The following is a 16,129-nucleotide window of genomic DNA, read 5'->3' as shown; positions in this document are numbered from 1 at the left end:
CAAAAAAAAAAAAAAAACTTTTCAAAATCTTTTTTAAAAAAACATTTTTTTGTGGGGCGTGGGGGTGGGGGGCAAGGGCAGGGGGCGGGGTGGGGGGCAAGGGCAAGGGGCGGGGTGGGGGCAAGGGAGGCAGGGGTATTTTATGATTTATATGAGTTGGGTCAAAGTGTTAAAAACAAAACTAGAAGGCAAAGTGTAAAAAACAAAGCTTGAGGTCAAAGTGTTAAAAAATTAACTTTGGGGGAAGTCAAAACTCTCTAATTACTAATTCAAAGTTTATCACCCCTATTCAATTAAAAAAACTAGAGTTACCCCAACTCAATTTTTAAACATTTTTATCACCTTTAATTAAAAGCCCCTAATAACTAAGGAATGGGGTTAGATAAACTATTTTGGGCAATTGGCAGGAATGCCCTCATTTGGTGTGGTCTTTAATTTTTGGCGCTCAAATTGTTGGTCTTTAATTTTTGCCCTTCACGTAGAAACCCTGAGGTTCTGGGTTTGAACCCAGGCTCCAGCATAAAAATAAAAATTAATTTCGCAAGGCAAGACTTGGGGAAAGTTATGCCGGATGCAGCACAAATTTTATGCCTTAAGGCAATTTACAAGGCAGACTTTTATGCCTTTAGTTATGCCTTAAGACAACCTCTGCCAGAGACAACATAAGTTGTCTTAAGGCATAACTAAAGTTATGCCGGATCCAGCATAGGTTGTCTTATAAGGCAAACTTTTAGTTATGCCTTAAGGCAACATATGCCGGATCCGGAGTTATCCCTTAAAGCAACTTACGCCGCATAAGGCAGATTTTTCTCAAAGCCTTGACTTGCGAAATTATTTTTATTTTTATGCCTGAGTGGGGGGTTCGAACCCAGAATCTCAATATTTTCGGCCACCTTTTCAAGCGAAGGGCAAAACTTAATGACCACCAACTTGAGGGACAAAATTTAAAGACCACCCCAAAAGAAGGCCAATCCGCGCAAAAAAATGAACTAGATCACTTATGGGAATTGGGCCGTAATTATCTCAAAATTAAAAACCAGCCCATTTAAAGGGCAAACGTGCAATTTATGCTGGGCCGTCATCATTCATAAGGCCTTTCAGTAATGGGCCATCGATGATATACTTCTTCTGAAGGCCGTCGAATAAAATTACTTTCCCAAGAAGCATGTAAGTTAATGTGAATGAAACTTATAGGAACAACAATTGAATAATTGAGGAGGCAATCAAGAAATTAGAAACCGAAGAGCAAATTGAATGTTACTCTGTATTAATGATGAGTATACTGATTAAGTATTTACCATTCTTAAAGGGGTGTTTGATTTTGAGAACAAAGATGAAGATATTTTACTTTTTCTTTTTGAATCATGTTCCATTGACAAGTACGGAAAAGGTAAAAGAAAAATGAGAAATTCTCCTCATTTTTCTTTATTGTCCTCATTAGGCCTCAACATGACATATGAAGTATAAGAAAGAGATAATTTTTTTGGAACTTGTGATTAAAATCTGTTATTGCATTTATGCGGTTAAAAATGTCATTAAAAGTAAAATACAATTTAAAGTTAAATAGTTTCTTAATATAAAAAAATTACTATTTTATGGATTGATTAATAAGGAAATCGTGTCACATCAAATGGAACAGATGAAATATTATTTTTGAGTTAGGGACATTCAAGGAGAAGAATTAAAAATGGAGCCGTGATACAACTCCAATTCCAAGTTCAAGCTCACTTTAGTTTTAATACGAGAATAGCATTTTTAATTTCCCATATCATCAACTTGTTTTGAGAAAAAAATCAGTACGTAATGATCCTTAATCACCTGCAATTAGATCTGTTACCTGCTAATCCTTTCCTATATTACAAGTCTTAAAAAGTTGGACAGAGAAAAACAAACAAAGTTTTAGGTATGTCTCCATTTATCTTTTTCTTTCCACAATTTACAATATCTTTTCTTCATAAAGTAATTGTGAACTCAACCCATTATGCAAAACTGATGCATCTTCCTTTTCTAGTTTTGTTTTTTTTATAATTCAGCAGCCATACTTCTTCCTTAAGTTACTTTTGTCCACCTGTTAAATTATTTATTTCCTAAATCTAGTTACTCTAGTTAGTGCAAATATATGTCAACCTTCCTCCTAGACATAAATTAATATAATATTGTACTAAGTAGGAAGACTACCAATTGCATGTAGTAAAATTTAGCATTGGAAAACTCACTGAATTAAATTTGTCAGAAGTAGTGAAGTTTAAAATATAGTCCAAGAATTAAATGCACCTGTGAAAGGAATTGGTAGTCTAAGAATAAATATGCAGCATGAGTTGTGTTTCCATCTTTGAATAAACATGTGAAAGGAGAATCCTGTGTTTTAATCTTCTGTATTATAGTCTAGTGTCTGGAAGGACCTTTTTTTACTTGCTTTATCCTTTGTTGTGACATTAATTTATTTGTTTATTACGTAGTGTTTGAATGCGTGTAGATCGATTATTTTATTAAGTAAGCTCTATTCATAGTATATAAACAAAAATTGTGCACCTGGCAATTATTTGCTTTTCATATTTTAACAATAATCACCCATAATTTTTATTCACTTCATTTACCTTTAAACCAAATTGATAGAGCTTTATAGTCTAGTCTAAACTAAAGGTGATCCAATCTTAAATGGATTGACTTGGGCTATATATACTTATTTTAACTCTTAAATGAACATCTAAATCCTAAAATGGTTGTGCTTGTACGACCACTCAATTTTATTTCTATCCCGACCACTCCCTACATGTATTTAGAGACATTCAAAAATTAAATTTGATAAGTTCAAATTTTAAAATTTATAGCACTACTTACAACTTAAAATTAGAGAATTTCATAATTTTTTTTTTGTTATTTTTCATATATATTTAAAATATTAAATTTGGTTGAACCTGTAATACTAAGTAGGCGTTTGGCCGTGAGTTTTGAAATCATAGTTTCAAACCAGCGTTTGGACATGCGTTTTTACGCATGGTTTGAAACCCCAAATCATCCAAAAAGGCATGATTTGGGGTTTGAAACCATGGTTTCAATTTTTTTAAATATAAAATTTAACCCATAAGTTTATATTTTGTAAAAAAAGACCCATAAGTTGGTAAATATTTTTAACAATTACCCCCATCAATCATTTATGAATCTCATTAACTTCCACCAAATTTTATTTATGTCTACCAACCTTTTAATTTTGTAAAAAAGGACCCACAGTTTAATTTTATTTATTGAACTAAAATTTGATCAATTGATGTTGTATTTTTAGAAAGGTCTTCTAGTATTAATTTTGAGTCGGTTGTTATGAATTAGAGTATTAATTTTGTTATGAACTATGACTTGCTCATTTGGTAAGAATATATAAGAATTGAGAATGTTTTGATAGTTTTCACAACTTGTGGGGTTTTTTATGTCTATAATAGAAAATACTCCTTAAAATATCCAAATGCATGTCCAAACATGGTTTCAAACCATGTCCAAACGGGGCCTAAGACTACATCTACTATTGTTGAGGTGAATATACTAACTCGGACATTATCATCATAAGAAATTATAAAAAGACAAGGGTAAAATAGAACATATTTTTCGACTTGAAAAATTTAGAAAATTGGAAAATAAACCACCAAATTGAAGGGGGTTCTCGGTTTGAAGTTGTACTTTCAGCATATCCTAATTCCTGAGCATTTGGGGTCAGATGAGAAAGTAAATTTTGAACATCTCCCACCGTTATAATAATATTGTCTTATTATTTGGCTGTATGGCAATAGGAGTACCAACCAGACAGGAAAATGCAAAAAATAATAATGGAGCTTTTGTCCCAAAGTCAAACATCTTATTATTTAATATTTTGACATTAAAAGGCCAACATTTAAAGAACAGGTAGGCGAAAGTGGAATTTATTTGTTTTAAAATAATATAGCTGTCCTTCTCAAGATTTGATACTCATCGATCACGAGACTCGATCGATTAGGTTAGTTTGTTAAAAAATTGAATCTTGTTAAAAGTAAGAAACTATTGCAACAATAATTTATTTTATATGACTTGTGCAAAGGTAGTTGCTTAATGTCACAGTAATTAAAGTTAATAAATAGATGTCTAGGTAATAAATTAAAGTAATATTATGTTCCATCCGCGGCTCGTTACTGCTGAAAAGGATTAACGTGAAGTAGTAAATGTGAATCCAAAGTCAATATGCCATTTAAATAACAAAAATGAAGATAAAAACACTCGGTGACTTTCTAAACTTGGTGAATATAGTTACCTGGTATCTATTGCTGGTGGAAGGTGATTCCGTAAAATTAGTTGAGATGCACGCAAGCTAGCCCGAATACCATTATTATAAAAAAAAAAAAAAATGGGGAGATTTCATTTTTATTTCTTTTGTTCCATTGAATATGTGTGAGAGCTATTATTAAAATTATGGATTAGCGATCTTGATCGCGAAAAATTAATTAAGACGACATTTCACATATACATTTCTCTCACCGATCACAAATATTAATCGCTTTGTGTTAATTGAAATTGTTTCAGAATATTTGGTGTTTTAAAGACATTTATTAATTAAAATCAAGATCTTAATTTTATCTTTGAAAATTACTACTTTTTTCTTTAAGTTCGCATTAATAAAGTATTAAATAAGTGAAACATTTAAAAAAAAAAACATAATTTCATATATTGGGACAAATACTGTTATGCTATAAGATCAAGATGTCATTTTCGAGGGATGCAAATTTTTTAAAGGATAATTATATCGACCAAAGGTTGTAGATAATAAAAGGACACTTATGTCCCCACAATGGTAGAAATAAGAGGCAATTTTCTTGGAACATGAGTCAGTGGAAAAATGGAGCGACTTCGTTTGGATTGACTTATAAGTTGCTTATAAGCTATTTTCAGCTTTTTTGAGTGTTTGACTGGTCAGCTTAAAGTCATTTTGTGTTTAAAATAAGCTCAAAAAAATAATTTGATCAATTTGACTTAACTTATCTAAAGCAGCTTATAAGCTAAAAAAAATAAGTTAGATTATCCCAACTTATTTTTTTTTAGCTTATAGCTTATAGGCATAAGCCCATCCAAACAGGCTCTTTGTTTACCATAATAATGACTTTGTTTTGTCCCGTATAATCTTCGTCAAAATGCAAATTATTATTTAACGTATAGTAGAATTTAGAAGTAGTGATGGAGTAACTAAATTTCAAAATGGATCATCATCTTGAGGCAATGGCATTCTTGAAATTTGTAAACGAAATAGTGGCATTTCCATCACAACATGTTCGAGGCATCTGGTGGGATTAAAGCTGTAATTGCTTTATCTCTTTTGCTTTATGGGCTACTGTCTTTTTTGTTTTCTTTAAAATATTTTCTTTCTTTTTAGGAGTAAGCTATGATAATGTTCCTATCAAATTTTCACGTGATTTCATTTGATTGGAGAGAAATTTTAAGATGTTGATTTGACTGTTAAGACAAATGTTAATAGATCAGTTTAGGCTTATAAAATATTTCATTAAAGTCTAAATTTGATTATTTTTTAATGTTGAAACTTATAAAAGTTATTTAAAGCAATACTATCATTAAAATTATTCCAAATTTAACATCTAAGATAAACGGCTTGTTACATAAATTGAGATAAGAATTCTGCGAAACTATAAGAAAATTATTAACCTCCTTTCTTAGTTTTCACTATATGATGTTGTGTCCTATTGCATATCAAAAGACAGTGTTTGTTATATTAACGAACTGTAAACTCTAGAAATATTGATTCCATTCCCAATATGCTGAACTCCAGAAAGATTAACATTTTAGTATTTTACTGTGCTAAGATCTTTTCCTCTTCTAGGTATTTTCGACGATTACTATATGTTGTTGGTGGTAAAATGTATGTTTTCAACCCTTTTTCATAATTATCGATACAAAATCATATCGAACAATATTTTTGAAGATTAAAGAGATCTTTCTTATTTTATAGTTAGTTTTTAACGAGTGGATGATATTTTATCAATTTCAAATCATTTTTTGTAGTTACGGTTACCTTACTTAAACAAATTACAAAACTGCATATAAAGTTTCTCCACAATCATCCTTGATAACAAAAAGGAAAAAAGTCGTAAAAGTTAACTATTCTATATATTGTATACATTTAAATTTACTATTAATTGACCTTACAATACTTTAAATCTTTAATCTTAGTTTAGAGGTCTGACACGAAAAGCTATCTTATACCAAGTTATGAGGTATGCATTCTTTTTACTTGTCTAGTAAGTTGAAAGGCGATCAAGTGTTCATATTAAAATCATATAATGAAAAAGAATCTTATTGCTAGCCGCTTAAAATGTCATTTCTTTGCACTTTCATTTCTCAATCATCAAAGCGTGATAGATACATTTCTTATTATTTCAATACAAGATTAATGTATATCGACTTACAATTTTTCCTCAAGTTTATCCTCAGAAGGGAAGTTTTACTCCTTGGTAAGACTATAATTTTAATATTAACACTAATTGGAGCACATGGGTATATTTTTGGCAATTAATTTAAGAATAGAATTTGCCATCCTATTTCATAAGCATTAAGGGGAAATAATACTACGTTTTGATAAAAACAACATTATTAAAGTATAGCAAACACATTACGAATCAAAGAAAGCGAAAATTCTAAAGTATAAATTTGTTTCATACTATGAAAAGGAGGATAGGGGTTATGCATGAGTGCCAACTTTTATTTCTTTTCCTTTCTCTTTTTTTTTTTTGTTTTTTTTTAATTTTTTTTTTGGTGGTATGTGTAGTAATATGAATATTACTGAATCCACTAATGTATATATGCAGTGAGAATCAGATAATTATTTTTTCACCTGAATTTACTGAATTAATTTAATTTGATTAAACATCAAATGTATGCAAAATTTCCACTTGTTAAGATTTTAAAGCTAATGAATTAGAAAAAAATGAAGAATGTCCACTGCTATGTATGTAGCTAGATCTGCCCATTTAAAGAGGGTGACTTGCAAATTAATGATGAATATTTCAATTAATTAGTAAGTCCTTACGAGTAATATAAGAATAAAAGATTATATATATATATAAGGGATTACAAAAGGGCTTTTGTAGTCCTCACAAAACTTTCCGAAAAATATCAAAATTTTCTATTAATTACCTCTAGGTTCTGATCTTATTTTTTAAAATCAAATTTATTTTTTATTCTTATGATTTACTTTTTAAAAGCTATCGAACATTTTGCCTATTTTCTATTCGGTTATAGTACTTAATCAAAAGTTTATATAGGAACACCATTTTTGAAAATGAATAAAAGGATATTGGAGGGCTATCACTATTTACAGAACTAACCCTCCTCCCCGCCTGACCACCAAAGGTAGCCCTGTAGAAATAAAGTATAAGAAGAGTTCGATAATGACCGGTTCGAGTTTTAAAAAGAGTTTTAAGTTATTGATTTGAAATTGATAGCGCTTTTCTTGGGAAAATAACATCGTATGCCATTTTGGGTAAACTATTTACCCGAAATGGCCATGCTTTTTTTTTTTTTTTTTTTTACATTGTGCAGCCTCCATCCCATATTGAAACCCCCTCCCATATCAAACTCCAAAATGCTATTTTTCCCTTCCAGGTCTCTTTCTAATGTTGATTTTTTTTAGGGTATAGTGTGTATAAAACACATACATTATGTTATATTTTAACACTTGTATAAACACTGTATAAACTGTATACAGTGTATAAACATTGTATAACACTGTATAAACCCCTTTAATGTATAAACATCTCCTGTAGTAGTGTAGAAGTGTGTATAAACACGTTCTTTATACATTACTATACATGTTTATACAAGGCTTATACATTATCTACAATAGGTGTATAAATTTGTATATTGTTGTATAATGTTGTATATACAAGCTGGGGCCATAATTTGTTGGGTCATGGGTTTGTAATTTAAAAATATGGCTATGCAAATGTAATTTTGTGTGCTAAATTGTACATTACTGAAATTTCCCCGCTTTTCTTTTTATTGATATGATACTCAGAGCAAGGAGCGAGCTAAATAAATTTTCTCTAGAAATGATTAAGATTTAATTATTTTTCCTTTGTAGAATTAGTTCTAGTATTCTTTTTTGGCCTTTTATATATATATATATATATATATATATATATATATATATATATATATATATATATATATATATATATTCTCATAACGTCACATGATACCTATCGTTAGGATGTTTGGACAAACATGTTCATTATTTTTTTCCACTTGTGAAATTATACTGGATATGTTGTTGTATGTTCATTACCTTTTCAAAATATTTCAGAATACCTGCCTATAGTGTCAACAATCTAATTAATAACCCCTAAAAATACACTAAGCTGATGAATAAACTTGATGCAGTAGAACCAATATTAATCCAAACAATCGAGGGGAAAATAAAAAAATAAAAAATAAAAATTGAAGGAAAGTTGGAAGAGAATCATATGACACACTCGCAGCAAATCATACAAAAATTATGAGTTTTATGACCCACAAAAAAGAAGGCAAAAAAGTAAAAAACCCAAGTGTCAAAAAATCATATGAATAGTATCCCCAAACAGGCGAAAGCACATAATCAAGTACTAGTACATCTTAGCCGATAACTTTAGGTTGGGTTGGGACACTACTTTATTTTATTAGTTCAATTTGTTTTGATTCGTTTAAATTCAGTTCAAATCGTTCACGTGCCACCTTAGTTAGACTGAAGTGCACATATACGTGATTTAGGGATCACAATTTAAGTCATACTCACAATGCATAAAAATTTACTAGTCTAATCCGTTTGGCCATAACAATTTTTTACTTTTTTTTCGGAATTTTTTTCACTTTATTTTAAAATCAGCGTTTGGCCATGAAAATTTCAAATATAAATTGAAGTTGTATTTCAAATTTGAGAAACACCTAAAACTCTGCTTTCACTTTTTTCCCCCACTTTTTTTTAACTTTCAGTACATTCAAACAACCAAATATTCTTTGCAAAAACTATAATAAAAAACAACTCCATCTTCAACTCCAACTCCAACTTCAACTTCAAAATTCTAAATAAAGTGAAAAATATTTGTTTTCATGACCAAACGCTTAATAAACCACTTCGAAACAACTTTAGACATTGCACGTTTGAAGTTTATGTTTCAAGATCTGAAATTGTTTCGGAATGAATGAACTAATATACAAAAAAATTAAACATAACAACACATTAATAGCAATGTCCAAACGTTAAGGGCTAGTTTGGTATGATGGATAAGCAAAAATAGTCCTGGGATAAAAATTTAGTACCGCCTTCTCTTATGTTTGGCTAGAATAAAAACTTGGGATAGGATTAGTTATCCGGGAATTATAATATTTTTTATCTCACATTGAGGGTGAAATAACAATCCCGAGATAACTAATCCCGGGATAACTTATTTTCCAACTAAACGAGCCCTCAGTTTTTACCCCCAATTACATGACTTGACATAAATATAAAGTAAGAAAACGATTAGTGAGTGGCACTTAAGGAAATAAACAGAACATGAATGGCAACAAGTATAAAATCGTCAATATTCTGAAACCTCACCATATTCTTATCTTTGCCAATTTTTTGCTTTTCCGTGATACATACTATTCTTCTTCTTTGCTTTCCTTTACTTTAAAATCTGTTTTGACCGTTGCTTTCTCTCTGTCACAACGTCTCTCTCTTTTTTTTTTTTTTCTCTCACACACTTGGCACTGATCAAACTCCACTTAGGTTATTGTTTGTTGTTCATCTTGTTACTTCACATTATTCACATCTTTATTCTTCCCAGGTACAATTTTTTTTTTTCATCTTCATGCAGATTAGTTACACATATTCCAATAACCCCACTTCTTTTTTGTCTTCCATTATCTTCACTTTGCTTTTTTTTTTTCTTCTATTGGGGGGTAAAAAGGGTATATTATCCGGGAATGAGAAAATCATGAAAACAAGTCCAGTTTTTGTGTGAGTTTCGTCCATTCATTTTTCTTTTAAACGGCATCTATTATTTTTTTTTTCTTCAAAATTTCAGCCCATTAGAAGGATGATATTTTAGAGGTGGGTTTCTAGTGGTTTATGTGTTAGGCTGCTGATTGTTGCGGCTAAGTTGGAAAATGTTAGAATGGGTTCCTTTTTTTGTGATTTATTAGCTGAATATACTGAACCTAGTTGCTATTTTTTTTTTTTTTTTTTTTTTTTTGTTAATGACCTTTTATGTTCATCTCAATTTTGATGTGTGAGGGTGCATTGCAAACTCAATTTTTAGTTCTTGCAATTTATGGGTAATGTTTCCTTAGTTTTACAAGCTTCACAGAGGATTTTGATTAGTTATTCTCCATTTTTTTTGGCTTGTTTTGCCTGTTTTACTGATTTATTGAATAGTAAGCTCAAAATCTTTGCTAATTTTGCTCTCATTGCAAGACATGTAGGGTAAGGCTGTCTATATTAGACCCTTATGTTTCGGCCTTTCCCTGAACCCTGCGCATAGCGGGAGATTAGTGCAGTTTAATCTTCTGTTGAAATATGGGTATATCAATTTTTGGAGCTTGACGTGCTTTACCTGAATGCATAACCAATACTCTTAAGCTCTTATCAGATTATCAGTTGAACATTTCATTGGAAATATTTCCTCAATTATTGATGGCAATTTTTGTTTATTGGAAAAAATTCCTTAAATTCGAGACATATTTTTAATATGATCTTGATCTCTTGGGGAGAGCAAGTGCTTTCAAGTTTTCTCTTTTCTCATGACTTATAAACAAGGCAAAGAATCTAATAATCTAACATTATTTTCCATTAGTTTATGCATAGAATAGCTTGCTGTTTTGTTTCTTTTCTTGTCTTGTTGGTTATATATATTTTATGATTCTCTCCGCGAATGTAACTTCTGAAACTCACTTTCTTGTTTTGAACAGTTTGCTGATTTCCATATGAATCTGGTGACCGCATTAAGAGAACTTAATATCCTTTCCTCTTTTGATTCAAGCCTGAAAAATTCTTAAAATAGAAGAGAGAAAAAGCTAATTTGAGAGAAATGGGATGTTCTTCATCCAAGTTGGATGATGAAGAAGCTGTTAAACTTTGTAAAGATCGAAAGAAGTTCATTAAACAAGCAGTGGAACAACGGATGCGATTTGCTTCTGGACACTTGGCTTATATCCATGCTATGGAAAGAGTTTCTGCTGCCCTTCGAGATTATGTTGAAGTCGATGAGCCTCGCGAGTTTTCGCTGGATTCTTTTAAAACTCCACCTTTTACTACACCCATTAAGAAAGTTAGTCCTGGTTTTATCTCTATAGAACCAAATACATTTTCCATAACACCCTTAAAGTCTGAACCCAAACCCAAACCCAAACCCAAACACAAACACAAATCCACTATACATGTAAATTATCTTAGGTCAGGTGGGAATCCTGCTGTTTCTGTTGAAGAAAGACCGAGGTCACCTGAAACAGTTAGAATCCAGGCTTACTCCCCAGTTCATCAATATGGGATGGATAGTTTCTTTTCTATGCAATCCTCACCGATGAACTCCTCCTCGTTTTTTCACTATTCCCCCAACAACAGGCCTAATTTGCCTCCCCCTTCACCACAAACATCACATTGGGATTTTTTTTGGAATCCATTTTCTTCACTAGATTATTATGGTTATCCTCCTATGAGGAACAGTATTGAGCAGACGATTCTTGACGATGACAATGATGGGCTAAGACAAGTTAGGGAGCAAGAAGGAATTCCTGAACTAGAAGAGGAGACAGAGGTAGAAGAAACTGATCATGGAGAGGATGTGAAAGAGGAGAGGACCAAAGTAGCTCACAATTTTTGTGACAAAGATGAAGTTGTTGTGGAAGATGTCGACGATGATGATGATGATGAGGATAGCGATGAGGATGAAACCGACGATGAACATGAAAATGTTCCCCATATTCATGACTTACTATCTAAGACTAACAACCAAACCACAACAGTGGCAAAAACACAGAATGTAGGGCAAGTCAGCAATAAGGAGACAGCAGTCGCTGATCCTGAAGCAAAAGAGGAAACACCTGGATTTACTGTTTATGTAAATAGAAGGCCTACGAGCATGTCAGAAGTTATTAAGGATCTTGAAAGTCAGTTTAAGATTGCTTGTAGTTCCGCTAAAGAAGTGTCATCTGTGTTAGAGGCTATAAGGGCTCAGTACTCATTGCAATCGACTGATCAGTCAGGTAAGGCATTTACATGAAAGCAAAAGATCTTTATTTATGGCATGGTGCCACATATGATAAAATGTATGCATACAGTTGAAACAACAGTCACATTATTTTAGCATGTTCAATATTCAAAGAGCTAGGTCCTTGCATGTTCCTAGTAGCATGGAAAAGGAAAACACTAGTTTTTATGGCTTCTAATGTGGAGTTTTCTTTAACCTCTCTTACCAAAAGTAACTGATATATTTCGGGAGAAATGGGTAAGCTTCAACAGAACAGTATACAGTCGCATTGTTAGAAGAGCCCTAGTTTTTTTGTGCAGGAACAATCTAATAAGAAGAATTGTTTTTTCACTTTGAAGCTTAATGTTATTCCTATGTGATTTTATGCAACTGATATTGAAGTCATCACTACTACAAGCAGTGCCTTTTTTCCTGTTAAAAGAAAAAAGTCCATGCTTATTTTTTTGATTGTCATCAATTAATCCCAACACCTCAAGATTTGTCATTCAAAGAATTGCGCCATGTTATTTGGTCAAAGTTATGAAGTATTTATGTTTGGATGCTAATCTGCTTATTTTATTTGCAGCGATGAAAATGTTGAATCCAGTGGCTTTATTTCGCTCAGGGTCGTCAAGATCATCCTCGTCGAGATATTTGATTAATCCTTCAACTTTAAGAGATGAGGGTTATCAGAGCAGTAGTGACTTGTCTGATGAATCTAGCACGTTCTCAAGCAGTCATCAATCAACCTTGGACAGATTGTATGCCTGGGAGAAAAAATTATATGAGGAAGTCAGGGTATACTTCTGCTGCTAAAAGAAAATATAAGATATAAACCAATTTCGACTAGTTACTGTCTAAAAATAAGATGAGACTCTTGTTTACAACCTGTTGAAAAGTAGAATGAATTCAAATTATCAATTATGACTCTTGAGCAAGAAGAATAATTATCATTGTTCATTCCAGAAATAACAGGAAAATCCGACATGCATTTATGCATAAAACAAAATTATGGTTAAAATTTTCTTTTAACATGTTAATCTGACCTCCCAAACATGTTTCTCTTAAGTAACATTATCCTATTAACCTAATTACTCTAAGATGTTGATCGTGAACATCAGTTACTCACTATTGTAATGTTGTTCGATAGGCAGGTGAGAGGATCCGTCTAGCGTATGAGAAAAAATTGACTCAGCTCAGAAATCTAGATGTGAGTGGAGCAGATCCTTCATCGGTGGATAAAACAAGGGCAGCTATTAGGAATCTGGATACTCAGATAAAGGTTTCAATCCATTCTGTTGAATCTATCTCAAGAAGGATCGAAACGTTAAGGGATGAAGAATTGCAGCCTCAGGTTTTAGAATTAGTGCAAGGGTATGTATATGTTATCTCTCTTACTGTTCTTCAGCTATCTATACTAGCCAACCATTCCAATGCTATGATTTATTTGCTCAAACTGTCATGTTCTTGAAGTTGGCCCCATACCCATACATACATATGTACGTTTATACGCTTGTACATACTCACGTAATTGTAATATGTTACCAGAAAAAGATTTAAAAGAAAACTTGAAAGGTTCTTTTAAAGATATAGAATCAAGTAAGACCTATCAAGTAAAACATTTTACATTGATTTCTCAATTCAATAAAATAAGGTAAAACATTTTACATTAGTTGCTCTTAGCTGTCTGCTCATATCAAATTTACCGGAAGGATCCCAAAGGTCTTGATTTTGCACATTTTGTGATTTAGAGCTTCAGAGATTCTGTTCTTTTGGTTTCTATTAATAGATGTCCTCCAGGAGCTTTCTCAATTTGGTTTTGTTAGTCAATTATTGGAGCTAAAGTTTGAAATCAATGCTGTTAGTTGCTAAAATGGTCAGATTTATAATTTATAATCATGAACTGTTATTTGCTGCAATGTAGTAAAAAAACTTACAACATAGCCCTTTTAATTGCAATAACAGGTTAGGCAAAATGTGGAAGGTTATGACAGAGTGCCACCGAATGCAGAAGCATACTCTAGATGAAGCCAAGCTGTTACTAGCTGGCACACCTTCAAAGAAGTCCGGTTTAAGGAAGTACACTGTCATGTCACCTTCTGAGACCCATAATCTAGCCCGTTCTGCTGCTAACCTTGAGATGGAGCTCAGAAATTGGAGAGCCTGTTTTGAGTCATGGATCGTTTCTCAACGATCATACTTGCATGCTTTAGCAGGCTGGCTTTTACGCTGTGCTTGTTCAGATTCTGACGCATCAAAATCACCCTTATCTCCTCGTCGTTCCCCGGGAGCTCCACCAATATTCAGCATTTGCATCCAATGGTCCAGGTTGTTAGACTCCATCAGGGAGACAAAAGTGCTTGAAGGACTAGATTTTTTCGCAGCAGGAGTAGGCTCACTCTATGCGCAACAACTAAGAGAAGACTCCCGTCGGACTCCTGGTGGGTCAAAGAGGCATGGGGAGGAATCAGTTGGGAACATGGAGGTCGTGGAAGTTGGACAGTTTGACGAGGAAATAATGACAGCAGAAAAAATGGCAGAGGTTGCCATTAGAGTGTTATGTGCAGGAATGTCAGTTGCTCTCAGCTCACTGACAGAGTTTGCCATAGCTTCAGCTGATGGGTATACTGATTTGCTAAAGAATTGTGAGAATACCAAAAAGCCAGAAAATTTGAATCAAAATGCAGTGTAATTTACGTTAAAATATATTAGGTTAGGTAGGAAGGAATGCAATGTAAATTAAATGTTGAGTAACTTGAGTCATATAGAGGTGCCTTAATATATATGTTAGTATTGAATCTGGGCTTCTGATTATGCAGAACACAGAAGGAATAGAAAGTGTAAGTGGCTTTCTTTTATCTAAATAGTTTGTAGATTTAAGTCTACACCAACTTTCAAGGTATAATCCCATTCATAACCAAGTAAACATTCTGTGTAGCACACAAAAAAATGCTCTTAATACATTAAATCAAACAACATGTTAGATGATTCATGGGTTGGCTTTGCAAATTCGTTAGTGTGTACTCCAAATGTGGTGACCTCGATTCTGCAAGTAAAGTTTTTGATAAAATGTTGCACATGTATTTCTTGGAATACTTTGATGGATGGGCATTTCAAGTGTGGTGAAATTGAGGTTGCAATTGAATTGTTTCATGAAATGGCGGAAAGGGATGCTTTTTCTTGGATCGTTTTGATTGACGGGTTGTCAAAAAGTGGGAGAATTGAAGAGGCAAGGGAGAAGTTTGACAAATTGCTAAGTAGAGATTTAGCTTCTTAAAATGCCACGGTTAATGGGTATATGAAATCTTGATCATGATACATGATCACTTAGTATTCGATGATAGCTGGGTATGCAATGAATGAGAAGTATTCCATGATAGCCAGATATGCAACATAATCACTTAGAATTCGATGATAGGGGGACATGGAGCAGATACAAGCCAAGTTCTGTTGTACGTTAAAGGGAAGAAGGAAACGGAAGCTGAATTGGAGAATGACAGTGAGAGGCTGACCATTGCTTTTGGTCTGATTAATGTCAAGCCTGGAACTTCAATTCGTATAGTGAAAAACCTACGTGTTTGCAATGATCTCCACACTGTTACGAAACTATCATCTGAAATCTATGAGAGCGAGATAGTTGTCAGAGATAACAGCCATTTTCATCATTTCAAGAATGGGTCATATTCATGCAATGACTCTTGGTGAATTCAAGCCTTATCTTCTGGTAAAAACATTGGATATCTTCGTGCAAGCCTCCTTTCTCATTACTGCTATCAGAAATGTAATGTATACTGAGGGTATCCTTTTTCTAGTAAATGTGGTTTGAGTGGATAGATTGGTTTGAGGTACACGAAAAGCTAATCTCTGTATAAAGCTCTGCATTATTAGTCGGACGT

General features: G+C 32.8%; 1 protein-coding gene across 3 annotated transcripts; it reads left to right on the top strand.

Annotated features, from left to right (window-relative positions):
* Positions 1-9,620: 9,620 nt before the first annotated feature.
* On the top strand, positions 9,621-15,124 carry LOC132616608 (protein ALTERED PHOSPHATE STARVATION RESPONSE 1-like). Of its 3 annotated transcripts, none has more exons than XM_060331146.1 (5): positions 9,621-9,833; positions 10,957-12,249; positions 12,820-13,031; positions 13,384-13,607; positions 14,199-15,124. In XM_060331146.1, the coding sequence occupies exons 2-5, from the start codon at positions 11,076-11,078 to the stop codon at positions 14,923-14,925; spliced, it is 2,337 nt and encodes a 778-aa protein (XP_060187129.1). In that variant the 5' UTR covers positions 9,621-9,833; positions 10,957-11,075; the 3' UTR covers positions 14,926-15,124. The 3 variants fall into 3 exon arrangements, with proteins under 3 accessions (XP_060187129.1, XP_060187131.1, XP_060187130.1); XM_060331148.1 differs by lacking the exon at positions 9,621-9,833 and adding an exon at positions 9,857-10,006; XM_060331147.1 differs by lacking the exon at positions 9,621-9,833 and adding an exon at positions 9,943-10,099.
* Positions 15,125-16,129: the final 1,005 nt, after the last annotated feature.

This window comes from Lycium barbarum, chromosome 11, assembly GCF_019175385.1.
Source record: "Lycium barbarum isolate Lr01 chromosome 11, ASM1917538v2, whole genome shotgun sequence".
Lineage (NCBI taxonomy): Eukaryota > Viridiplantae > Streptophyta > Magnoliopsida > Solanales > Solanaceae > Lycium > Lycium barbarum.
Note: the sequence above shows the minus strand (reverse complement) of the source record. Positions and strands in the feature narration are given on the sequence as shown.

Coding starts and splice junctions, on each gene's coding strand:
- LOC132616608 (XM_060331146.1), top strand. CDS start 11,076: ATGGGATGTTCTTCATCCAAGTTGGATGATGAAGAAGCTGTTAAACTT. Junction 12,250..12,819: donor GCAATCGACTGATCAGTCAG/GTAAGGCATTTA, acceptor TTTTATTTGCAG/CGATGAAAATGTTGAATCCA. Junction 13,608..14,198: donor GTTTTAGAATTAGTGCAAGG/GTATGTATATGT, acceptor TTGCAATAACAG/GTTAGGCAAAATGTGGAAGG.